The sequence below is a fragment of the Microtus oregoni genome, unplaced genomic scaffold (assembly GCF_018167655.1).
Source record: "Microtus oregoni isolate MIOR12 unplaced genomic scaffold, Mior012 000008F_ref0000371, whole genome shotgun sequence".
Taxonomy (NCBI): Eukaryota; Metazoa; Chordata; class Mammalia; order Rodentia; family Cricetidae; genus Microtus; species Microtus oregoni.
The window spans coordinates 6,463,193-6,489,576 of record NW_024543067.1 but is presented as its reverse complement, the minus strand read 5'-3'; the positions used below and the strand labels follow the sequence as shown (position 1 = coordinate 6,489,576).

Below are 26,384 nucleotides of genomic sequence, written 5' to 3'. Positions count from 1 at the left end.
TGTGTCTGCATTAATAGTGCCCATGCAATCAGAGTCCAGCAGAGAGCATTAGGCCCCTTGTAGCTGGAATGTTACAGGTGTTGTGAGCTGCCCAGCTTGTGTGCTAGGAACGAAATTTCGGTCTTCTGCACAGTGCAGGAAATATTCAACCACTCTGGCCCCCGCCTTAGGTTTTTGAGACACGATCTCACTGAAGCTGGAGCTTTCCTACTTGGCTAGATTGCTTGGCCAGCAGGCTCCCAGGCTGTGTCTTCCATCGTACACACGTGAATTGTGGGGAGTTAAGCTTAGGTCCTCACTCTTGCAAGGCAAGCACTCTATTGACTTACCTTTCTCCCCAATCTCTTAAACTCAGAGTGTCTCAGTCATATTTATATAGTTTGTCTTAACCCTACTTTATATCCTTTGTGCAGTTTTGTGAACCTGAAATTTATTAATGCTTTTTTTTTTTTGGATTTTTTGAGACAGGGTTTCTCCGTAGCATTGGTTTCTGTCCTGGAACTAGCTCTTGTAGACCAGGCTGGCCTCGAACTCAGAGATCCGCCTCCCTCTGCCTCCCCAGTGCTATTAATGCTTTTGTTAACTCTGGGAAGTAGCTATTCATAAACTCTGAGGAGTTTAGTTTCCCTTTTTTTCTACAGTAAAAAACAAACAAACAAAAACGACAACATTGTTGCTTCTAGTTCTAGTTCTTGGTTCATCTTAATACTTTCTCCACTTGCTGCTTTCTGATCTAGAAACAAGATCTGGGCCAGTCACTTCTGGATTTGGCCTACGGCCATCTGGGCGTAACGGAGAAGGAGTACTTTGGCTTGCAACATGGCGACGACCCAGTGGACTCCCCCGTGAGTGTCCCCGCATATGAAGTGCTGCTTGCCTGCTTCGGCTGGTCTTGCAGCTTATGTGTGTTTTCTCACTCCACAGAGATGGCTCGAGGCAAGCAAACCCCTCAGGAAGCAGCTGAAAGGTGGGTATGACTTCACTGGTGTTGGTTCTTGGGGGTGTGGCCATCTATCTTTTGGGGGACTTAAGGGGGCGGGGCCAGGGAGAGATGCTTAGGCTGCGCTTCAGAGCAGCCTTAAGGATTCCAGCTGTGCAGAATAGTGAGGAGAGAGGAGGCAGCGCACAACAAGGGAGCCTTTGCTTCTGTTTATAAGGGAGAACGAGGATGAAGGGTGGGCCTTCTCAGCCCAGGATAAGAAATAGACATAAAAGGGCCAGGGGGATGTCTTAGTTGGTAAACATGCTGGCTGTATAAGCTTAGGCACCTGAGCTCGGATCCCAGCACCAATGTAAAAGGCTGGGCACTTTGGTGCGTGCCCATGATCCCAGTGCTGGGAGGATGAGTGAGACAGGGGGATTCCTGGACTTGGCTGGCCAGACCCCCTAGCCAAATGATGAGCTCCAGGTTCAGTAAGAGACCCTGTCTCAAAAAATTAGATGGGGAGCAGTGGACGAAGATCCTGACATCAGCCTGTGGTTTCCACGTGCAGATGCAGACACACGTGTGCATGTATGCACACAGACATGCATGTATGCTCACATGTATTCACACACACACAAAGAGAGACTGACGTAAACCCTCATACTTTCCAACAGCTTCCAACATACTTCCCACAGATGCTGGCTCATCTGTCCTGAGTGGCCCCCTGTGTTACTCTCAGCCCCAAGTGACACAGCTACTCCGGTCATGCCCAGCCTACCCTCTGGCCACCTCTTCTCAGCCTAGCTGCCCTTGCGGCTCTCATTGGCCCTGATAGGTACCTGTTGTCCCAGACTAACTTGGCCAGTCTGCACGACTTCCTCTGAACCGCCCCTCAGTCTCCTCCTTCTGTAAAGAATGCTTTTCCTCTTGACCCAGGGTCCATGGCCACTCCCCAGAGTTCCACAGATATCACCGGTTACCTGAAGGGAAGCGCTAACTCTCATTTCTTTGACCCTTTGTGGCTGAGCGCGCCTCCTGCTTCCTCACAGTGAGGTGTCTTAGCTGCCTCTTGGGACTTCAGCCTACTTTGTCCCCTTCAGGATTCTTGACCCACAGGAGGTGGCCAGTCACATGAGGCCTAGGTAGCTGTTGTCTGTCATTCTCTCTCTGACTCATTCTTGCAGCAAACACATCCCTAAGTGCTCTGACCAAGGCAAAGCACTGTGCTAAACCTGGGAAATGCGGTCAAGCCAGATTTGAGCCCTGCTCTCAAGGTCACATGTAGAAGTTGCAAAGAGGAGTTCTGTGATAGTACTATGCACATTCACTTGTGCGTGTATACACGCACACATGCACACACACAGGCTCACACAGCACACACATGCACGCACACACACACATATGTGTGCATGTTCTCTGAGTCCACAGAAGAACCAAGAAAGACAGAGACTGTACCTGAAACACCAAAGTAACAAATAAAGGAAGGGGGAGATTGGACAGTGAACGCGGGATGGGGGACGACGATGATGACTTTGCCTCAGAGCGAGCGCCACCCACTGGTAGCTAGGTGTGTAGACAGAGGCATACCCACCCACCCACCATTAAAGACTCTGCTAGCCCCATCCCAGAGGTGACAAAGGAAGGAACTAAGAGATGGCAGAGTGGAGGCAGGATGAACCAAGACAGAAGACGAGATGAGCAGAAGGATTAGCCAGCTGGGCAGATCACAGAAGGACTTGGGTTTCAGAGATCACGAAAGTGCTATGTGAGCCCGGAGACAGGACCTGGGCAGATTTACCAAGTGCCAGAGACAGGGTGAAGTCAACAAGGTCGGGTCTCCCCATGTCTTGGCAACAGTGATCTTCGGTCAGACTCGTGGCTAGTTTTATCCCACAGGCAAACTGGCTCTTGGCATTGATGCCTAAGTCACATCTGAGTGGTAGAGCACTCAGGGTCACAGTGACTGTTGTGATCTACCTTGAAATTGTGACAGTGTTTTCTAGTTAAAAAAAAAAAAATCAAGTCAAAAACTTGAGTCAGTGTTACAGAGCGTTCTGGTCTTGTCACCGGTGCCCAGTCAGGAGAGGCAGTTCCGTCCCTGACTGTGAAATAGATCCACCAGCCCGCATGTAGCCATGGTGGTGGTGAAGTTCTATAGGCTACCTGGAAATGTTGCAGAGGCATAAATCACAAGCTAAATGCAGGCTGCTTCCGTTCTTTGTGAATTTTATGGATAGATGCTGGTTTTAAGACTTTAAAACATTTTTAGTATGGGTATCATAGTTTGAGCAGGGCCCTAAGGCAGATGTGCAACCGGAAGTAGGTGATCCCACACTGGGGCCTTATGAACTGTTAACTTATATACTCTGAACTTGAAGTCGGAGCTTTTATAGTGGAAAATGGGGTTGAGTGAAAAGTGCTCCCTTTATGGGGAGTAGCAACTGTGTGCGTTGACTTTTTTCTTTTTAAGGGAAAACCTAATTTGTCTTTGAAAAATGTTATAGGAGGTTTCCCCTGTACCCTGCATTTTCGAGTCAGATATTTTATACCCGATCCCAACACACTGCAACAGGAGCAAACCAGGTAATGATCTTTTTCTCTTGAGATTCTCTATCTAGTCTGTACAAAACGGGAGCCCCCCAAAAATGTGCTCTTTGTTTTCTAGCCAAATCATAACTTGATTGGGGTATGACCTCCCCAACTATCGTGATCCAAGAAAACCTTGGGGGTGCCTAGGTTGAAAGTTTTAACTGGCAGTTTTGTTTTCAGTTTGTGGCCTGTGTCTCAGCCCCAAACTGGTGTAATTTCCAGTGCGTGGAGACCCTCTCTCTCTCCCTTCCTCTATCTGGTAAACATTATGAGTATTAAGGATGCTAAGCCAGTTCTTCTCATGCAGGCCGAGAGTAGAGCAATCACCCACAGGGCACTTAACGTGGAATCTGAGGGGCCGGAATAAAGTCCCTTGAGGAAGACAAGGCTTAGCTGTAACCAGAACTTTCCATCAGATCCCCTTTTACAGGGGTGAGGAAGGGGAGTGGGATCTGGCAGGACCTATCTTGTTGCTGGGTGAATCAGCAGGTTTAGGAAGTTTGGGAGGCAGATGGGAGGGGGGAGTGAGCAGTGATAGCAGCTGTTTACCCTTCCAGCTTGCAGGCTGGGCTGGCCCTGGTTGGTCCTGGCAAGTGGATTTTCTGGTTGGGGAGACAGGCCTGCGGGATGGGATGGGATGGGAAAGGATGGGATGGGAAGGGAAGGGAAGGGAGGGGAGGGGAGGGGAGGGGAGGGGAGGGAAGGGAGGGGAAGGAATAGGGAAACTGGGGCGTGCGGGATGAATGGGAAGGGAAGGGAAGGGAAGGGGAGGGGAGGGGAGGGGAGGGAAGGGAAGGGAAAGGAAGGGAAGGGAAGGGAAGGAATAGGGAAACTGGGGCGTGCGGGATGGATGGAATGGGAAGGGAAGGGAAGGGAAGGAATAGGGAAACTGGGGCGTGCAGGATGGATGGCATGGGAAGGGTGCAGTAAGAAAGTCATGTTGCCTTGGGATGGAAGACTGTGCCAGCCGCTTCCCCTGTTGTATGCCACACTGAGCCCCTTAGTTATGTGCCCCTTTGTTATTCTTAAGGAGGGAAATTGTCTCCCTGGGAAGAAGAAGCTGTTCTGGATTATTGAATCCTATTTTATGGCAGAAAACTCCCACCAAAGAGATGCCATTAGCTTAGACATAAACCGCTCTCTCATTTTCCTTTCTTCCTTTTAATGGCACACAGCATTCATATTTTAGCTTTTAATATGTGTAAAGGCCACTTGTTCATTTATTACTCTGTTTTTCTTTCTTGTGTATGTGCTTCTTTCTTCCACAGAGGCAGGCCCTGGGGCTGGACTGTGTTTATTATTATGGTAAATGTGAAGCCTGGATAAGGGAGGCCTGGGTGGCTCCTTGGGAAATCACAGTGAAGTGCATGCTGCTTTGAATCATTTTGGTGCACCACCACCACCACCACAACCATCACCACTACAACCATCATCACCATTACCACCATCAGTACCACCAGCACCACCATCACCACCACCCCACCACCACAACCACCACCACCACCATCATCACCACCACCATCATCACCGACACCACCACCACCACCACCAGCACTATCACCACCACTGCCACCACCACCAGCACTATCACCACCATCACCACCACCCCACCACCACAACCACCACCATCATCACCGTCACCACCACCACCTTCACCATTACCATCACCACCACAACCAGCACCATCATCACCATCACCACCAGCATCATCATCACCACCAAAACCACCACCACCACCAGCACTATCACCACCACTGCCACCAACACCACCACCAGCACCACCACCAGCACCATCACCACCATCGCCACCACCATCACCATCACCTCCACCACCATCACCAGCATCACCGCCACTACCACCACCAACACCACCTCACCACCACCATCACCACATGACTCTTTACTCTGGTGAACAGTACTGTTCAGAGTCTCAACCGAGCACGTCATGTCGTAAGCTGACTGACATAAAACTGGTAGCATCATCTGTCAGGATGATGTTTTAAACTACCTTACCAGGGGTTCTTCAGAACAATCTGAAATAGCAGATTCTGTTTGAGGGATGCTTTAGAATTCCACAAAGAGCCAGACACAATGGCAGCATCTATAATTGGGGAGACAGAGGCAAAAGGATCCCTTGAGTTTAAGACCAGCCTAGGCAACGTATCAATACACTATCTAGAAAAAAAAAAAAAAGAACAAACCTTGAAGAATTATATATGTACATGTGCTAGTTTTTTAAGTGACCATTGTGGCTCACCAAATTGATTTTTGCTCAGCTAAAAAGTTCCAGCTCATGTATGGTGACTGTCACCGTCCACCATATCTCTTTCCTGGAGTGCCGGAGCCCCAGGTGTGAGACTCCCTGTCTGCAGGTCTCTGAGTAGAAAGACTTGCCGGAGATACTTCCAGGATCAACCTTATCTCATGGTCCAATGCCCTTCATGGCCATCAGCTTCTACGCCCCCACGGGAAAGAAGCCGAAACCTTGTGGAGTGAGTCTTCCTGCCCTCAGGGGACATCTAGGGAATGTAGGGTAGAGAGAATCCTTGTGAGGAGAGGCTACCTTCAGATCTTCTGAGGAGCTGTAGGGACGGGAACACACAGGGCTATGATGGGGAGCAGATTTTAACTGGAGATGAATGATAGACCAATTCTTTTCCTTACCTGAGTTACAGGTCAGTTCCTCATCAGAGTCACTGGTTCTGATGTCACATCCGCTCCCACCTTAAGGTGCATAGCGTGCAGCCACTATAACCGCTTCCTCCTGAGCAGTGGGTACCAGGTATCACATTCAGCAAGAACTAGGGCAGCATACTGTTCCTTTAACCAGTGAGCAGCTGGGACTAGGTCATCTTTTTCTTAGAATGGGCCTTAGATTCCTCCACTAATTCACACATGGGATTGATTTTTGTTCTTTAATTTGTATGAAGGCTTTCACCTCTATTCCTGGCACATATAATCTTCATGTGCTCTAGGTTCATAGCCACTCCAAAGAAGAGTTTCCTTTTTGGCTCCCAAGAATTAAAGAAAGGGCCAGGCATGGGGGCACATGCCTTTAATTCTAGCACTTGGGAGGCAGAAGCAAACAGATCTCTGTAAGTTTGAGGATAACCAGGGCTGAAAAACTGAAAAAAACGGGGGGGGGGGGGAGAGGAAAAGAAAGAAAAAGAACCAAAGAAGGGATGTAGTGATGACAACATTGGTTGTTTCGTTTCTTATCTAGGACAGGAGACAAGTCATTGTTTTGTTTTGTTTTATTTTGTTTTTCTTTTCCTGAAGTTGAGGTCTGTTCCATTTTAAATTCTGTGAATGTGCTAAAACAACCTAGCCAAAAGCAACAGAGGAGAGGAAGGGGTTTGTTTGAACTCCCTTGCTAGGGAATGGTACCGCCCGCAATGGTCTGCCTCTTCCCATATTGATTAGCTTATCAATGCTGTCCCCGCAGACATGCCTACAGGCTGAGATGATGCAGACCATACCTCATTGAGACTGTCTTTCTGGGTGGTTGTAGTTTGTGTCATCTTGACAGGCAGCCGTCACTGGATTTGGATGGAGTGCACTCTCAAAGGGGGGTCAAACATTGCTAAAGTCAGACATGCCGAGTCGCTCCCATTGATCGCTTTCCTTTCTTCTCGGGGGCACTTACTTGACTGTTTATCGTGAGCCTCCGCAACTGCTGTTACTGATAAATTTAGATCATTCTAAGCAGCATTCTGCTTACTGGCAATCTCTAATTACAGTTTGCACTCCTGGGGGAAATGATAAAGCCTCCTAAGTTTGGGGTGCATTCTGATATTCTCATTTCTCTACACATGATGCTGTGGGGTTGACTCAGCTTTGCCAAGGACCAGGTGGCATTTGGTGAATGTTTATGGTCTCATTTCTGTCCGTCAATGAAAGCCCAGGTTTTATCAGTGGATCAACTACAGCTCTGCCTCTCTCTTCTTTCTCCCCGTTTCCTTCCAGGGGGAGAGAACACTTAATTCTGATTGAATGTTAGCTTGGGTAAACATAGAAACAAACTAGAAAGAACTGGCTATGTTCTCCTAGGTGGAAAAGATGATCCCACGATGGAGTGGGCATGAGTTAGCATGAGTATTTTATTACGTTCGTTATTGCCGTGACCAAATCCTTAAACAGCAACGAGAAGCTACGAGAGGGAAGAGGGTTTACTTCGGCTCACAGTTCTAGAGGCTCCAGTCCCTCACGGTAGAAGGCATGGCGATAGGGGTGGGAGGCAGCTGATCGCATGCTACCCACAGTCAGGAAGTACAGGTGAATACTAGTGTTTGGATCATTTCCTCTTTTATTCTGTCTGGGACCTCAGTTCATGAGTCATTCACCAGATTCAGGGCGGGTCTTTCCATCACCAGTTAAAACTTCTGGAAAAGCCGTCAGATACACCCAGAGGTGTGTTTCCATGGTGATTTTCTAAATGCAGTCAAGTTGACAGAAAGGTGAACTACTCCTATGCCTGTGTGACTAATACCATCTAACGGTGCCCAAGGTTCAACACAATACAGAGTGTCGATAATAGATCCTATTAAGACATGGTAATGACTTATATGTAGCACACAGATTTTTCTCGGAGCATGTATGTCCAGGTTAAAGAAAGCAAAGCTAATCCATAAAACCTCTCTGAGCATCCATTCCCCCAGACTGTAGCGAGTTCATTGAGATAGATAGCCTTTAGGGCTGCTTAATTTTGTAGTACGATTTTTTTTCTTGCAAGTTCTTTATCATAACGTTTTAAGAAGTTAAACAGAGATGGTGTTACAGCCTCACAGATTGACTGGGATGCAGAAATGAGGAAGAAAGCCACAGAGCCAGGCACTAGCCCCAGGCTGCAGATAGGAGGTTGCAATACTGTCTGAAGCATGCAGGTCTCAAAACAGCCAGCTCCCTGACCTTTCTCAACCCCGAGGAATATGAGCCTGGTTTGTTTAAATTGCCAGCCTGATCTCCCCCCCCCCCCCCCCCCCCCCCCCCCCCCCCCCCCCCCGCGCTTCTGCGCTTGTCTGTATTAGCTTTCAAGAGGTTTTCCTTTTGTCACTTTTGGCTAGACCCTGGAATGTCAATCCTGCTTGATTCTGGGTTTTAAAAAAGAGTGGGGGAGAGGAGCCAAGCGTCACATGTATGCCGCGTCCCTAAATATAAATACCTCCACGGTGCTTCCTGGCCTTGCCAGGGCTGTTGATGTTGGCCTCCTTTCTTCCCCCCTATCTGTCTCAGGGCAAAGATGCAGCCTGCACGGCTGAGGGGCCTGGAACAGTTTGCCCCCAGAAGAGCTCTGGGCTTTCAAGGCTGATTCTGCCATTTTTGGGTCCTGGCAACAAGGCTACCAATATTTTTGCTCCAGCACCTGTTCCTAGGCTACAGGAAAAAGCTCTGCTGGATGTTTCACCACAGTCAAGATGTGATCTTCACAGGCCCACCTCCTTAGTTTCACACAGAGGAGCGGGGGGGGGGGGGGGAGTAGACATGCCCATTCGGTGTTTAGAGCAGTGACCTGTGAGTGTGTGGGGCAGCTTGTACAGAATGCTGGGGGTCCCCATGCCTAGTTAAGAAGGCTCATGCTGCAAGTGGGGCACCCTTGACTCCTACCCCATCCATCCCCTCAGCCCGCCCTAGCACAGGGCACCTAGGCAGGTTTTCAAATAGGTAAAATGGTATTTGCGTACGTATATTTTTTAAAAGTGCGTTTTTGTTGTTGCTGCTTGCTTATTGCACGTTGAGCATTCGCTAACAAACACCATTGTTTCCCAGGCATCTGTATTTCTTACAACTGAAGATGGATGTTTGCGAAGGAAGGTAATGAGAATTTCGTATTCTTCTTTTCCTGTCAGGCTAGCCAGATTCCTGGTTTTAATCTAATGAGCACTCATTCCTGGCAACAGAATTCAATTTAAACAAAACCCGTATGTTGGGCTGTTTTCAACTCCGCCTTGGTTTACAGAGGCTAGCGGTCGAGAAACTTTGTTCCATTCTATTCTTATTACAAAAGATCCAGGGGTCTTTCTGGTAGAGACCTGGGGATTTTAAAGAGGAAGAAAAGACACTGGATGTGAAATGGGCCTTAGTTCAGGTAGCAGAAAGGTGCAAGTTAGAGGCGCTGCTGAGCCCGTGGTACTTCTGGGTGATTCCTCTTCTCTTTGGAAGGAATTGTGTTCAGATGTGAGCACCTGCTTGTGAGTCAGGACTCTGGGTATATCCAGGCCGTCTCACTTGGAAGGTAGCTGTGAGTGGCTAGAAACACAATTAAAATCCCAAGCCCACAGAACCCCGTCTTCCAAATCCTTAGTACTTTCTTTCTTTTTAAAGATATGTATATTTATTATTGTTAGAGATAGAGTGAATGTGTGTGTGCATATGCCTGTGTGTGTATATATGCACGATGAATGAATATGCATGTGCATATGCCTTTGTGTGTATATGCATGATGAATGAATGCGCATGTGCATATGCCTATGTGTGCATATGCCTGTGTGTGCATATACCTGTGTGTGCATATATGTATGATGAATGAATGTGCGTGTGCATTCGTCTGTGTGTGCATATATGTTATGCTTGATGAATGGATGCATGTGAATATGCCTATGTGTGCATATATTCATGATGAATGAATGCATGTGTACATATGCCTATGTGTTCACATATACATCATCGTACACATGTGGAGTTGGTTCTTTCTTTCCACCTCTACTCGGGCTCAGGGGATTGAACTTGGTCACCAGGCGTATGCAGCAGTGCCCTTGTCTGCTGAGCCCTCTGACCTGCTGGTGCCTTAGCATTTTCTTGCCTTATGAAAAAAATCCACAGCAGAAAAAGAGCCCCCTCTACTTCCATTCTACTCACCCCCACTTCTTCCTGGGACTTTAGTTCTACTGCCGAGGGTCATCAGAGGCCACTGGACTGCCGCACCACAAGGAGGCTGGCAGTTGTGCCGGGTGACATGAGACAGGAGCCCATGAGGCCAGTGAGACCAGTGTGGGTAGTGGGGGTCACAGCTGACCGAGGATTTCAGGAGCTCTGCTGCTACTGTGGCCTAGAAAATTCACTGTGGGTTGCTGGAGATAAGCCAAATTTAGGGTTGGTGGAGAAACTAAAAATTGGATTCGCCTGGACAGCAAGAAGGCTCTCCCATCCCCCATTCCAGCTGGAAGCCATATGTGGTGGACTTGGAGGAAAACAGAGGGCGGGCTTTTCATACCCGCCTGGAGGCGGGTATCACAGTCCACCAGACAGGACAGAGCAGCTGCGAGGTCTTAAAGCAGAGGGCCGATATGTCAGACATGGTGTCTGTGTGCACACGGAGAGGCTGAAAGAGACCAGCGCTTCCCTCTGCTCCGGTCCTGCAGGCCAGAGACGGGAGTCTCCGTGAGGGGCTAGCAGAACCGCTGACTGTTTAGTGATCACAGCCCACCCCACAGGAGCATCATGAACTCTCCGTATCTTTTCCCCATTGCATCCCTTCACCACCCAGCACAAGCTGTGCACCAGAGCTGGGGACTCCTCTTTTGTATTGTGAGTCAATCTCATTATTCCTCAGAACATGCCTGGCTCCCCTTCTTGGGCTGTTCTTTGCAGGCATGGAAACCCGCTCCATGGCTCCCTTATGTTCAGACACCTTGTTTTTCCATAAATACTGTCCTAGTGCCTGTTCTATGGGGCAGGTTCCAGCCCGTGCTGGCCACCTGGCCAGGGCCTCCCCTTCAGCCTTCCTATACTCAGAATGCTGGGCCTACATTGTCCTCCTTTTTGCTTTCCCAAACAAGATGCTCCCTTGGAGCATCCAGATGAGTTAGGAGGAATCTACACCCTGAAGTAGGCCCCCCGTAGTGCCTTGTTAGCTCCCCAGGTGGCCCCACCACCTGCTCTCAGGCTCATCCCAGGTGTGCATTAGGACATCTGTGGCCAAGGATATTGTGGTCCCATTAGCATTTGCCTTGAGAGATCAACTTTTCTGACTGGTTTGACTAGTCACTGGTAACTGGTACTGTAGGACCATCTCTTCTCTGCAGAGATGGGTCATCCAGGGCAGTCCCTTTATTTGACACACGGAGGCCTGAACCCCAGAGAAAGAAGTCTGCATGGGAGTAGATGGAACCCTGAGAGGAGAATACAGGTTGTTACTGCTCTAGACTAGGTATTTGAACAGCGACCATTCTGTGGATTTTATTTATTTATTTTTGGTATTTCGAGACAGGGTTTCTCTGTGGCTTTATGGCTTTGGAGTCTGTCCTGGAAGTAGCTCTTATAGACCAGGCTGGCCTCGAACTCACAGAGATCAGCCTGCCTCTGCCTCCCGAGTGCTGGGATTAAAGGTGTGCACCACCACCACCCAGATGGGATTTTTTTTTTTCCTCTTCAGTCTCCATAGGTTCTTTCCATTTAGTTTCTGCCTCCATAGCTTGTTTCTTGGCTGTCGCCCAAATCCATCTTCTAGCAAAGACACTAGCTAGACAGTAAGCAAAGCTCATCTTGGTAGGAGAGTGGCCGCTTGTGCTCGTCACCTACCTGTCTCCCCGCTCTCCTGAAGATGCTATGATTCCGAATGGGCAGATAATGAGCAGACCTAGGAGCATCCACAGACCCAGAGAGACACGAGTTTCCACGGGAACACTCAGAATTGCTTTACTCGTGGACCAGGGGGCCTTCCGATAGGGGATGCAACCTTCGTATGTACCTCAAGAACCTGCAGGAGTACAGTGGACAGAAAGGGGGACTGCTGGGGGCCACCCCATTAGACAGGCAAGTGATGACTCACACGTGCGAACTTCATAGGCTGCCATGGAAACTACATGTTCTCTCCGCTTGCCACCAGGCTGGAAGATGCTTTTAAAATCTCATTGTCTGCCAGTGTTGCTGGTAAGGACGCTTTTCCCAGCCCATTCTTCCGCCCAGCAGGGGCCCTTGCTCCAGGTCTGGTGGCTGAGGTCTTGAGCAGACCACAGAGTCAGATTTGAATGGAGAGAAAAAAAAAAGAACAAAGACAGGTGATGGCGCTGAGAACAGGCATCTGGGGGAGGCGGGGCAGCGAGGTTAACTGGAAATAAGAACAAATCTAGGCCAGACCTGGATTCCTAATGGGTGGCAGAAGACAGAGAGACAGGCAGATGGTTGAGTCCTGAAAACCTCAGCAAGGTCCGTGGGTTGAGGAATCGTCAGGAGTTAATGAATTAAGTAATTGCAATTGTTAAAGCATAGAATACCTTTCTTCCCCCTTTTATTTTTTCCATTTTAAAAGGTGTCACCATTCCAGGACAGACGCATCCAAGAGTCCTGTAAGAGGTAGTCAGAGCCCAGCAAATCTTGGGTCTATTAGAAAGCATGGAAGGCTGCTTGCATCTCAGGTTCTATTCTCTCCCTTTCCCTCTTGCAATATGAGCATGCCACCCAACCTCAGACCGTCAGCATCCTGGCCTTTGTGATGGTTATAATTTTAAACCAAAAGTTATTTTTTTTAATCAAAGAACTCTCTAAGGTATTCCCTGTGTCATTTGAGAACAGTTTGTATTGCAGTTGCCTTTAGGATTCACGTTGCTCATTAACAGTTAAGGGAACAAAGAAAGCCACAGGCTGTCTGTGATTTATGCGTGCCCATGGTTCTTCTGTCTCACCTCATCCTCATCTCTCCCGACAGGTTGACGTGCCCTCTCAACTCAGCCGTGGTTCTAGCCTCCTATGCTGTACAATGTAAGTTGAGGGAGACTGACTAGGTGGTGGCCATCTCGTTCCAGCTAGCATATTGAGGAACCCCCGGCTGCTCTCTTTGAGGTAGTCTCTTCCCCCAGGGTCCTGGGATGGAGCGCCTCGTGCTGTCCTGAGAGTAAAGCTTTTAACCTGGCCCACACTCTCCTCTTCCTTGGGGATATCAAATGGACAGTAGTGTGGCGGGGGAAGGAGCGGTGTGGTGTCTGTATTCCCCCAGGGAGCTATGAAACGGCAGGCAGCTACACCCGGCTTTTTCCAGAGCCTCTGCCCAGGTATTTGGAACTGCTCTCCATGCAAACCCCTGTGGAACAATATTTATATCTCCTGCCCCCTCCGAACATGGAAACTGAGACCCAGCTGGGTTAACAGAATTTGCTGGAAGGCTCCCCTGCTCCTTGCCTGATGCCCATCTAAAGTGCTGCTGAGATCTTATGAATTTATATTCAGAGCATCAGTGTAGCCAATGGTCTGTGACCATTCAGAAGCAGGAAGATCACAAGTTCAAAGTCATTCTTGGCTCCATGGTGAGTTCCAGGCCAGCCTGGATGGCTTGAGGCTAGCCTTAAAAAAATATGTATGAAGAAGATAATTTGAATGTTTGATTTAGCCCATTTAAATATTATTTTAATATATAATCAGCATAAAAAATGAATGAGCTATTTTTGAGGGTTTTTTTTCTTTTTCTTTTCTTTCTTTTTTTTAATTAAATCTTTGAAACCCCATCTTGGTTCTGCAATTTCTGTGCATTTCCAATTGAACAAGCCACACATAATTACGGGTACCACTGTGGATAGAAAATCCAGATAAAGTTTTCCTCTAAGACTGATTAAGCTACCGAAGAAATCTCTTCATTCTGTCATTAAAAGTTAATCGTATTCGGTGTCAGATCCCATGACAAGTGAAATGCCACTTTGCCTTTTGTTCGCTGTGTGGTGCCAGCATAGAGCACCGTGTGACTTGTATTGATCTGTGTAGCAGCCAAAGACTGGAGTGTCTGTCCCCTCTGCCTTTTCCAGAGGTCTCAGCCGACATGGCAGGTGGCTAAGGAAGCACCCTAGGTCTTTCTGACCAGGTCTCAGAGCAGATGCAGACCCAATTACCCATCTTTCTGTGGCCTCAGAAACATCACGGCAAAAGAGAGAGAAAGGAAAAAGGCTGCTGAGGAGGTCCCAGGTGCACGTCCTCCCTTAGCAACCAGGATAGCAACCAGAGAGGTGAAGAACATTGCTGGTGAACCCACAGCTTACCTGCCTTCTGCATGGAACCAGAGTGGGAGAACGAGGCTACTGGGGTTGGACCCCACGATGTTGAGCATTCAGCTAGCCTCCTAGCCAGGCGGGCACCCAGCATCAGCCCCATTTCCCCCGCCTCCTCTTCTCAGGATGAGAAACTCAAAAGAGGTTGCTCTCTTTCTGTGTCACCTCTGGGGCAGACCAGCCTGTGGCACCCACATGGGGGATAACCAGTGTGTGACTTTTCCTGGGAAGCCATGAGCCAACAATAGGGCACCAACCACAGACCAAAGAAACTATCCCGTCCAAATCCAGTTTAGTTGACCACCGGGTTTATACTTAAAGGAGCGTGGCTGACTTTAAAAAGAGCTGCCTCACCAAATTCCACCCGACGTGGGTGATGGCCTCCCCAAAAGCTGCATGAATAGAGCTACCCCTTCGGTTAGCATCCACCTATGTACGTCAGCACCCGCTGAGACCAGGAAGAGCTGGGGCAGGGTGGCTGGTAGTAGGCGGGAGAGAATGAGTGCTACAGCCTGGCGACCCTCACTCCTTATAGGAGTTAATAGGCACTGTCTTGTGAGGCTCCGGGATAGTGATCACGGCTGCTGTGATTAAGATGGTGCCGGGCATGTCATGCCCAGAGAACAGCGTGTTTTCTGAACACATAGCCAGAGTCAGCGTGTTTTCATCAGTCTCTAGATTTATGACTCCTGGTTTCTACTGGACTGATCAGTGACGGGGGGCAGGGACTTGACCTTCTCACATTGAAGACAAGGTGGGTGTTCACCGCTGGAGGACCAGGGCTGAGGGGCAGGAACTTGAAGAAGGAGAGAATTGTGCTCGGTTTAGCCTTACCCTACTCATTTGTCATTGAACCTCCGCTTCCCACCTGTGAATGACGGTGATGCTGGAACGTGGCAATATGGCTGCTTCAGATTAAATACTGAATGCAGTTCAAGGTGGCCCATAGCCAAAAGTTCCTCATAGCCGGACCAACACTGACCGAGTCAGTGAGAATAGGTAGGGATGGAAGCCGTGTTGCCTGGGTCTTGGCTTCTATCTGTGTGACCTGACCTCCTGGGCCTCATGGTGTCGGACAGGACTAGAAATGTCTGTTCTACTTTGGAAAGTGGTAGGGAGGAGATCATTAACCACTGTAGGAAGAACTCTTTGTATAGTTTTAACTCTTACTGTGTCTTCCTGTCAGTCCAGAAGAAAACCGTGTTGTCTGTAGGGTGGGCCAGATAACTCCTTGTATAACAGTGCTTGTGGCCAAGCTTGATGCCCTGAGTTCAGTCAGGAACCCACACTGGAAGGAGTATACTCACTCCTGAAAGCTGGCATCTGACCTCCCTACACAACATGGAAAATAAAAACTAAATTTAAAAGTCACCCATGATAGGCAATAAGCTATTATTAGAGAAAAATTAAAGACCTGTGTTTAAGACATCCTGTTGCCTGCTTCTGCCGTCAGACTTCCCACTGTGGGAGGTGGATAGAAGGGTGGCTACAGAAAGTCATTGCAGGCCCGGCATCGTGGGCACAGGCCTTTACTCTTAGGCAGAGGCAGGCAGATCTCTGAGTTCGAGACCATCCTGGTCTGCAGAGTGAGATCCAGGACAGCCAGGGCTACAGCCAGAGAAACCCTGTCTTAAAAAAACAACAAGAACAAAAGGATACTTTGCATTAAAGAAATAATGTTGTAAAAAATTGTTAGAGCCTAAAAGGTATAAGCTGACTAAGGTAGAAAACACTGCTTTGCTGTCATATTAAACAAATCATGGGTTGTCAGACAGTTTGAAGTTTAACCTCTTTATAGTCCTATAGCCATGACATACACGTATTTGCTGCTCTGCATACATTTCTTTCTGTTTTTATTTTGTTTTTCAAGACAGGGTTTCACTGTGTAGCCCTAGCTGTACTGTAGCTATCTCTGTAGACCAGGCTGGCCTCAAATTCACAGAGATCTGTCTGCCTCTGCCTCCCGAGTGCTGGGATTAAAGGCGTGCGCCACCACCACCCGGTTTATGTATACATTTCTTTTTTTTTTTTTTTTTTTTTTGGACTTTTCGAGACAGGGTTTCTCTGTAGCTTTTGGTTCCTGTCCTGGAACTAGCTCTTGTAGACCAGGCTGGCCTCGAACTCACAGAGATCCGCCTGCCTCTGCCTCCCGAGTGCTGGGATGTATCCATTTCTTATAGACTAATTCTTAGTTTTAAAATTAGCAGCTCAGATGGTATACTAACTACATTTTGTCTGATACATTTTGCAGATTGTTTGAAGATGAGTGTCTGTTATTTAAGTCCTGTCTGTGATCTGCTAACTGAAACACATTTTCTTATTAGATTAGAAAGTATAGTATTCAAGAAACAAAATACTTTCCACACAGTGGCTGAAGATGGCTGCCAGCTAGTTAAGAACTTGCGAGGCGCAAGTAAAGGTTTAAAAAGCCTGTAGTTTTCCCATGTTTTCTGAGTCTCTGCCAGGAGCAGGCTCTGGACCAGGATGAAGGAAGCTCACTTCTCTCCCTAAGGGCTCTGCATCCTGCTGGGGATTTAGGCTCTGAGGAAAAGCACCGAGTGTGAGCCCTACACTGCTTGCAGAGGGGAAGGGAAGTAGTCTAGAAAAGTATCGGAGGAATGAGCCCCAAGAAGAGGCTAGGAGATCAAGGTAGAGTGGGAAGAATAGCAGGTAGAGGACTTGCCCGTTGGGCCATATCAATCATCTGAAGCATGGGTACCTGAGATCTCAAGTTTGGGGCCTGTGTTCAGCAAATAGATAAGATAGCTCTGTGGTGGGAGTCAGGGATGTAGATCTGCCTTTTCTTCTTATCTGTTTAATAGGAATAAAGCATTACCCATGTTTTTGGGGATGTAGCGGACATTTGCTCAAGACCTCCAGTGAGGTGATGTCATTCACTTCCTTTGTAGCCCCCACACCCAGCTCCTCAGGCTTTTGCAAATATGTATGATGTGGCTGCCAACATTTCCCCCTAGTGGTTATCCCCGAGCTCTGCGCAGGAAGGCTCGCTGGTCTTATGCTGAGATCCAGATGTTTGTCAGTGACTTTGCTAAGGCAAGAAGCTTATACTTTATTCCTGTTGCATGGAAGTTGGGTTGGGACAACCAGTTAACAGACAGATGAGCAAATAAATGATTCCGAAGGCTCTCCATGAGCTAAAAAATCCAACAGGAAATGTGGAGCGGTTTCTGCCTTGGGCTTGGGAAAAGCAGTTGCAGCACTTGGTTGGCTTTTCCGGGCTTCAAGAGAAGACTCAGCAGTTCACTGGATGGACAGGCGGGGAACGTAGGGTGTCAACCTAGGCCAATGTCACCTAGGTCTTTACTCTGCTGAAAATAGCCCGTATGAGGGCTGAGTCTCTTTTCCCTGGGTCTCAGTTTCTTTCTCTTTAATGCGAACTCCAATGAAGATATATCAATGCTTCCTCACTGGGTGCCCTGGAAGAGCATCCTGGCGGTATCTTTTTAAGCATGTTATTGTGAACGTCACCGCCTCCGCCCCTCCACCTGCCGCCCTTGTGCTTGCCTGGAATTTGGCCCTAAGCAGAGGTTCAGATTAGAAGTGTGGAATTGGAAAGTAATGAGGCACTGGTTCACTTGGCTCAGAGCTTATCAGAACTGTTCCCCTGGAAGGTATTTCTAGCGATGTTATCGATGCTTGTTGATGCCGACCAGACGGAAGAGGCAAGACTAATTATGACTTTCCTCCCCCCTCCCCATTGTATCTTAATAGCTCGTTTTGGAGACTTTAATCCTTCCATACACCATCCAGGCTATCTTGCCGACAGCCAGTTCATACCAGATCAAAATGATGACTTTTTAAGCAAGGTGGAGTCGCTCCATGAGCAGCACAGGTGCGGGGATGGGGTGAGGGGGATGCTGGAACTCAGACCGGGTCTTTACAGATACTGTATCACTTTGTGTGTTTGATGTCCCCTTGGCTTCCTGTGGTTTTCTTTCTTTCTTCCTTTCGGCCTTTAAACTGGGATGGTGGCAAATATATATTTAGCATCTTTTGAGGTTTTGTGAAGCATAAAAATGCAATAGGAATTGAGGGTGATAGCCGGCACATTCCTCCTTCAAGAGGTCATGGGTATTGGCTAATTCCTCAAGGAAATCCCCATTTTCAGTCTGATTGATTGGCCTCCAAGCTGATTGAACCACACATACCTTTTAGCCATTTACCTCATTTAAGAAAACAGGCCATTCCCTCAGGTGTTGTTGAGTGGACAGACAGGAGAGCTAACAGGGTGGGTGGTCCTCGACTCTGATACTTCCCACTTCCAGTCCCCTCTTTCCACGCCTCATGTGACTCAAAGCTCCCGTGGCAGCTGCTCTATCCCCATTAAATGAGGACCACACCGACCCAGGCCAGCCCTCCAGAGACACCGCATTTCTTGGGAAAGCCATAAAAAAAAAGGGCAAGCTACCAGCGTACCTTCTTAGAGGGCGCTGCCAGTCCTCTCTCCCGGAATTGCTCCTGGGACAGAAGTCAGCGTCCGAAAATAGCACAGGGTCACTGGTCTTTGAAGCGTGAGGCCACTGTTGAGAGAATAGACAGGCAAAAAGATGAAAGAGTACCTATTAATTGAACAACTTGGCGCGATGTAGGCAGGCATTTTGAAAGGCAACGGGTAGTTGTCACTGTCTGAAGACCTCTTTGAGAGCCCATTAAGTGGGGCGTGTTTCTTGGTAAAATCCAGAGGTGGTCAGGGTCCATGGACAAGAAGAAAAACCTGCTTCAGTAGAATTAAGTTAGAGTGCTTTGGGGTACTAGCCCAAGGCATTTAGGAACCTTTAATAACAATTACGGGGACTGTTGCGTTTTCCAGAAACTTTTAGTTTTTAAAAGCTCAAGGTAACGTTCCCCACCTACTGAGTGAGTTTTGCAGTTTCTTTTTTTCTCTTACAGTGGACTAAAGCAGTCCGAAGCAGAATCATGCTACATCAACATAGCTCGGACCCTTGACTTCTACGGCGTGGAGCTTCACGGAGGCAGAGTATGTATCCTTTAGCTCAGAAACTATTGTATTTCTAATTATGCAAGTTCACAGACTTCCTTGGGGGGAGTTGTTTCTCTCCCATTGTAACAAGTAAGACCTTTGAAAAGCTGGGGGGGGGGGGCGGGGCTGGAGAGTTTGCTTAGTGTGAAAAGCCCTCCTGTGTGAAAAGCTCTCCTTCTTGCAGAGGACCTGGATTTGGTCCTCAGAACCCACAGGGAGTCTCACAACCTCCTTGGGAACCACGCATGCGTGGGGTGCACAGGCATACATGCAGGCACAACGCTCATGCACACGAAATGATAAATAGCACAAATCTAAAAAAAAAAATTAAAGAGAGAGAGAGATACTTGGAAAGCTTATTGAGTACTTATTGGTTTATCCGAGTCTTCTGAGTCATTCGGTCATTTGCTTTTTCACACTTGAAGGATCAAGGCACAGGAGACTTAAAAGCTTTCAAAGACTATTCGATATTATGGCTAAATGGGTAAAACCCATTTTCCTGTGTTCTAAATTTTTTTTAGTAAGCATATAAAGTGATGAATTTAGGGGCTCAGGCTGTCTCTTGGTTGGTGGAGTGCTTCTCTGGCATCCAAGAGGCCTTGGGTTTGATTCCCGGTGCCGTATAAGCTGGGCGTGCTGGTATACGTCTGTGATTCCAGCACTCTGGGGGAAGACACAAGAGGATCCAAAGTTCAAGGTTATCCCCAGCTACCTGGTGAGATTGAGGCCAACCTGGGCCCCCATCTCAAAACGGGGGTGGGGGCGTTAGTGACATTTCCATGCTTGCTTATTGTTGTATTTTGCTCATACTAAACCCATCATTGCCCTTTCTTGTCTCTCCTCCCTCTTCACCTCCCCTTTCCCCCACAAAAGGCCCCCTTTCTACTTTTGTGTGATTTTATAAATCCATTTTAAGTGTCAATTTAATGAACTTTAGAGTATCTGCTACATCTTAAGTGTTACTCAGATTAATTAGAGCTGGTTACTCAAATACAGTTATGTGTGTACACCTGTGTATGATGTATGTAGTGTATGCGTATGTGTATGTATGTATGTATGTAGGTGTAGCTAGATGCGAGGTGCAGGCATGCTTGTGGAGGCCAGAGGTGGATGTCCAGGGTCTTCTTAGTCACGCCCCACCTTCATCTTTTGAAGCAGCGCCGATCACTGAATCTGATACTCACTGGCTGGTTGCTCCGTGGGCTCCAGGGATCCACACCTTTCCCTTCTTCTCAGTGCTGGGGTTACAGTCATGCCCAACCATGCCCGGGTGCTGGGGATTGGAACTCGGGCAGTTTGCTGACTGAGCCGTCTCCCCAGCCCTATTCAACTTAATAATTTTTTAGAAGAAATTATGGGGGCATGATGGCGAGATGGGTAAATGTTTTACACTGGGATTGGTTTAATAGAATCGACCATAGATGTTGTCCACTGAGCACATTTCTGTGTCCGGGTAGACGATTTCTTCCAATAATTACATCACCTTGGGGATTGTCACTTTTCCGCTCTAGAAGTTAGAGACTGAGTCTGTTTCTACAGAGAGGTCGCTCAGCACTGTTGTCGTGGTCAGGACATGGCCTCAGCACTGGATTCTTAGTAGTTTTTCTATTGCTCTGAAGAGACACCATGACCAAGGCAACCTAGGAAAGAAAGCATTTATTAGAGCTCATGGTTCCAGAGGGTTTGAGTCTGTGGTAGGGAGCATGGCAGCAGGCAGGCAGGGTGTGAGCGCTGTCTGGGAGTGGCACGGGTCTTTTGAAACATTAAACCCTGCCTCCAGTGACACGCCTCCTCCAACAAGGCCCTGCCTCCTGATCCTTCTGAAACAGGTCTACCAACTGGGCACCAGGCACTTAAATATATAGACCTGGGTCGGGCATGGTAGAGCATTCCTTTAATCCCAGCACGAGGTGTACAGAGGCAGGAGGATCTCTGTCAGTTCAAAGCTAGCCTGGTCTAAATAGTTCCAGATTCAAACCGCCACACTGGCTTATCATGCGAACATTAACATTTCTGCCTGCCATTGGCCCACATCATTCCCACCATGAAGCAGGTATTGGGCTGGGGAGATCACTCACTTCATCAAGTTCTTGTTACAAAGGCACAAAGAACCGAGTCTGAGCTCAGAACCCAAGTGAAAAGCTAGGCTAGGTGATCTGTACTTGACATCCCAGCACTGGAGAGGCAGAGATGGGGAGGCGGAGACAGGAGGACCCCTGGGCCTCCCTGGCTGGCTCTGCTACCTTCCTGATGAGCTCCAGGCCTGTCTCCAAGACCAAGATCCATAGCTCTTAAGGAATGACACCCAGGGTTGTCCTGGCCTCCATACGCACAAATACGCATGTGCACACACATGCGCCCCTGCACACACGCGCACAGTATTTATTAAGCACCAGCTGATGGCTAGTCTTTGTTCCAGGTGTTTTTATAGGCAACCCTTTGGGTGGCTCCTTGCTAATTGGTGTTCTTAGTTAGCAGCTCCACAGGTGAGAGAGCTAGAGCCTGTGAAAGTTGAATAAATGATTCTTTTGCCAGTTTAAAAAGCTTCGCATTGTGTTTGAAGCTTCCAGAAACACTTGACTTCTTTGCTTTACTTCTGTCCCAAGAGTTTTCCATTAGACGGGGTCTAACATGGTTCATAAATGGTGGGGAATATATTGGCTCTTATACAGTGACATCTTTGGGATGTCACTGGTAAGTTATATGCTCTTTTGCAAGTATTTTTTTCTTTGATAGAATGTTTTGGAAAACCTTCAATGGCAGAGTAGGAATTAATGGCTTTCTACCGCCAGGTTTAGTCTTCACCTTCCTCATCCTCACCTCTCAGGGAGCGTCAGGCTTGCCGCAGCCTTGTTCTTCCTCACGCCATTCTGGCTTTGCTTCCAGGTGTGGTTTTAGCCTGGTGCCTAGCGCGAGTACTCAGGACTTGCTCTGATTCGGCACCATTTCCTTGTCCAGTTTCTGTACCCACCTTTGTTCCTTTGTTGCTCATAAGTGATGGCCCCACTGTTGCACCTGCCGTGTGCCGGTTCTCCATCGAAAGCGTCATATGCACAGCCCTGTTCTCAGTTCCTTGGTTATTTTCTCTGCTCTCAGCCTGATAGAAACTTTAAGGTGCAAAAAGGAAAATGCAGGCTCTCCTGAGCCCCCAGCAACATAGGCAACTAGTGGCAGGCCAAAGGTTCACACTCACTTGTGACTGGCTCTACCCTAGGTTTCTAGTTAAGCCATCTGATTGGCAACAGAGACACGTGTGACTCGAGGAAGGAACCCTTGTCCCTTTGAATGTTACTTATTCGTACTCAAGTGGATTTAAAACAGCTTTAATTCTCTGTGTTTTCCTTCTGCTTCTGTATGATATATGGCTGTGCCAAACACACAAGCCCTTAGCCAGCGTGGTTACGTTGGAGTCATAAGCAACATTTCTTTCTTAATTGGATTTAGAGTCATGTCTATTTAATAATGGCTAAAGCCTCTTCAGTAATTGAAGTTGAGATTTGTATGGCGTTGTATGGAGAATAAGCCTGTTTGAGTCTCATGTGGCTCCCAAATGCTGATGGTTGAAAATGAAAGAGTGTTTTTATATTTGGTTCTGTGGAGTGAATATTCTTGCCTGGTAACTTCCTAAACGAGGTATCATGATATGCTCTGTGCGTGTGTGTGTGTGTGTGTGTGTGCATGTGCGTGAATGTGTATGCATGTATGTGAGTTCACTTTAGAAGAACTGGGCGCCAAGTGCTTGACTCTTAAGTGGCTGCTAAGTGGGCTTTTTCCCGTGTTCAGTGGCCTTTCCCCCTCTTGAGTGGATGCATGCTACTATTTATAAAAGCGTGGGTGCTTTAAAGTTAGCGGAGGATGAGCATGGCTGTACCACACTGTGAACCTGGACTCTTCCTTCCCTCCCCCCACCCCAGGATCTGCACAATTTAGATCTAATGATCGGAATTGCTTCTGCGGGCATTGCAGTGTACCGAAAATACATTTGTACGAGTTTCTACCCTTGGTGAGTGCAAACGCTTGGAATTGTCTGAGTCATGCTTTAAAAATATGCCGAGTAAAAGCAATGCTGGATCTAATCTCAAAACTTTTGATCTCTGAAGAAATCTAGTTCCCCCTCCCCACCCCACCCAAGTTGTAAACTCTGAACTCAAACTGAAATCAAACCAAACTTGATCGGGATTTGGCACTTGGGAAAGTAAACTTTGGTTTTCATTAACTTCCCACTGCCAGTCGTCCTGTGGTAGGGGTAGTTGGTGGATAAATGGCACAGGCAGGTCTTGGAGTTGAGCAATCTTTCCACCCCCTTGTTTGTGTGTGGAATCAGACCTAGATTCTGACAGTCATGAGCCTGCAGGTAATACAAGCCTTATATGTATGTGGAGTTTTCCCCCTCTGCTTACACAGCTGTGGTAAAGTTTTATCTATGAATTAAGTCCACTAAAAGATTTCAAACAATGCATAATAAAATCAAGCAGTTATCACAGTATACTGTAATGAGAATTATGGCCTCTCTCTCTTGAAAGAGTCAAGGCAGTAGTACTTTCAAATTGTGGTGAACTCCAGGCAATTGAAACCATAGAAAACCAGAGCAGAGGTGGAGAAAGGGAGAAAGGAGTTGATTTTCAACATGAGTTTGAGTTGACTGTACCAGGCAAGGGAGCTTCTTCAGAGAAATATTATACCTTCCAAATAATGCATTTTTATAAACGACAGCACAAACGTGTGTAGGGCAGGGGTGGGGCGGGAGGAGGAGAGCGGGTGCGGCAGGCCGTGGGAGATAGGAGAGTATAGCGTGCACGGTAAAGTGGCCACACAGAAACTCAGAGGAAAGGAGATTCGGGTGGCAGAGTTGTGGCCTGCCAGATACGTTTAGGTTTATACCTGTTCCTCTGTTTGACCGCCTAGAATTTCACAAACAGAGTCAAAGGTGTTCATCACAGCATTATTTATGACAGTGGGGGAACCTATAAATAAAATTATAGGGGTATTAACTGTGATCGCAGCTGTCATATTATTGAATGTTGTCGTATCCAAGTCTTGTTACTATGTGTTTTATTTATCCCACTTAAACATTGAGTAAGCCATTCTTAGTCCTGGTTTCTTAGCAGAGAAAGCTGTAGGACGGACAAGGAAGTTTGTAAGGACTGTCAGACTCGCGCTGCTAATAGTGGGACAGTTGAAATTCCCGTCCAGTTTGTCACCCAAGACCTGTCTTATTCTACCACTAAACGTTGTATTTGTGGGGAAGTGCAGGCTACACACTTAAAGACACTGGTTTTATGATTTCTTTTAAATGCATTTAATTTTCAACAAAACTACGCCATTATCTTGTTTGGTTTTGCTGTGGAGCCAGTGGGACAGGCGATAAGATCTCTCGAGCCCCTCACTGTCAACAGGCTGGGATAGCTGGGGTGTAGCCTGCTGAGTTCTCTGGCCTTCTCAGAGCAAAGGACCAGGCAGGGAAGCAAGGTCCTGATTCTCTCTTTAAGTGTCTCTAGTCCCCCAGTGCCATAAGCCAGAAGCTACCTGAGTCTCGCCTCATCTGTGGCTGGATCTACGAAAGTTCCTTATGCTGGGTCTGGACATCACATTTAAAGGTAGATTTGGATCCCATAAGGAAGCGGAGAGCTTCCGAAAGCAAGCCGGTAAACAGAAGCCTTTGGGTCAGGACGGACAGGGACTCTTGGCACCCCTCCCGTCCTTCAGATGCTCTCTCGGAAATTCTTGGTGACTCTTCGACTTCAAACCAGCTCCTGTCAAAGCCTGTCTCTGTGGCCAGTGCTGTTTCAGTTAGTTAACCTGTGACAAAATAATGGATAGAAGCAGCAAGGGGAACAGAGTCGGCTCACAGTATGGAAGAGCTCAGAGCCTCTAAGAGTGACTCCAAAGAGGGTAGGCTTTGACTGCAGGGATCCATTCTAGGAAGAAGGTACAGAGTGAGCATATCGCCGGAAACAAGGGAGAACAGAGCAGTCAGTGTGACGTAGATGGTGGATTAGGCTAGAGCATGGTGTGCCATAGCCAGCTGCTGGAGAGTGACCTGGACAGCAAGAGCCTCACAGGACACTGGAGTGGAGACTTCATCCTCGGTGTTCTAATGAGAACTACATTCTCACGCTGCAGCGATCAAAGGGAGATGGTTGTGTGCACCATTTGATACCTGTCTCCTTCGCTAGATTAAATGTTAAGACTGCAGTACCCACTGTCTTGTTCTTTCTGTCCCTGGGACCTGGCACAGGACCTAGCCCATCCAGACACTCGGTACATTGCATCTTTCCTTGTGACCGAGGGCAGTAGGGAGCCCACTGTAGGGCCTTCAGCCTGGAAATCACATCTGCATTCTTCAGATTCGCTCCAGTGGAGAAAGGCCAGTGAGGGAGTTGTAAGCGTTGAAGCAGAACAGTCTGACCCAGGAGACCTAGCAGGGAACCCCCATCTGAAGCCACTGGCACACAAGCAGTCTGTGCCCAGCAAGACAAGGCTAGGGACTCCTCCAAAATGAATGAGTTTGTTCTCCAGACCCCTGTGAAATAGCAATTCCTGTGTGTGCCCTTCAACACAAACTGTATGGAGGAGACCTGCCCATCTCAGGGTGTAACGTGCACCATGATGGATGCCTCAGAAGAACTGGCTCTGAGAGCCTTCTGGTCCTTACATGACTAGCCTGCAGTCACTCTGAAAATTCACTTATTCAATAGGAGTATCCACCAGCAGGTTACTTAAACTCGGTGTTTGTTTTTAATATATAATGCAAGTGTGCTCTCTGTGTGTGTGTTCCTGATCCACTGGGGGAAATGTCACATGAATAAACTCGCTTTACTTACTCAAGCTCTCTGTTCTAGAATGTTCTTATCAAGGTCTTGATATGATCCTAGAGAATAATAGAGTTCCTCACTTC

General features: G+C 47.7%; 1 protein-coding gene across 5 annotated transcripts in view; it reads left to right on the top strand.

Moving 5' to 3' along the window:
* Positions 1-26,384, top strand: part of Ptpn3 (protein tyrosine phosphatase non-receptor type 3) — a 109,677-nt gene that overhangs the window by 38,524 nt on the left and 44,769 nt on the right. For 3 of the 5 annotated variants that reach the window (XM_041656975.1, XM_041656973.1, XM_041656974.1), the window contains exons 3-10: positions 738-845; positions 925-967; positions 3,430-3,508; positions 9,281-9,325; positions 13,158-13,210; positions 18,217-18,337; positions 19,396-19,483; positions 23,401-23,489. In XM_041656975.1, the coding sequence (XP_041512909.1) occupies positions 738-845; positions 925-967; positions 3,430-3,508; positions 9,281-9,325; positions 13,158-13,210; positions 18,217-18,337; positions 19,396-19,483; positions 23,401-23,489 (626 nt within the window). The remainder of the gene's footprint in view (positions 1-737; positions 846-924; positions 968-3,429; positions 3,509-9,280; positions 9,326-13,157; positions 13,211-18,216; positions 18,338-19,395; positions 19,484-23,400; positions 23,490-26,384) is intronic. The other 2 variants (XM_041656977.1, XM_041656976.1) reach the window with 2 other exon arrangements.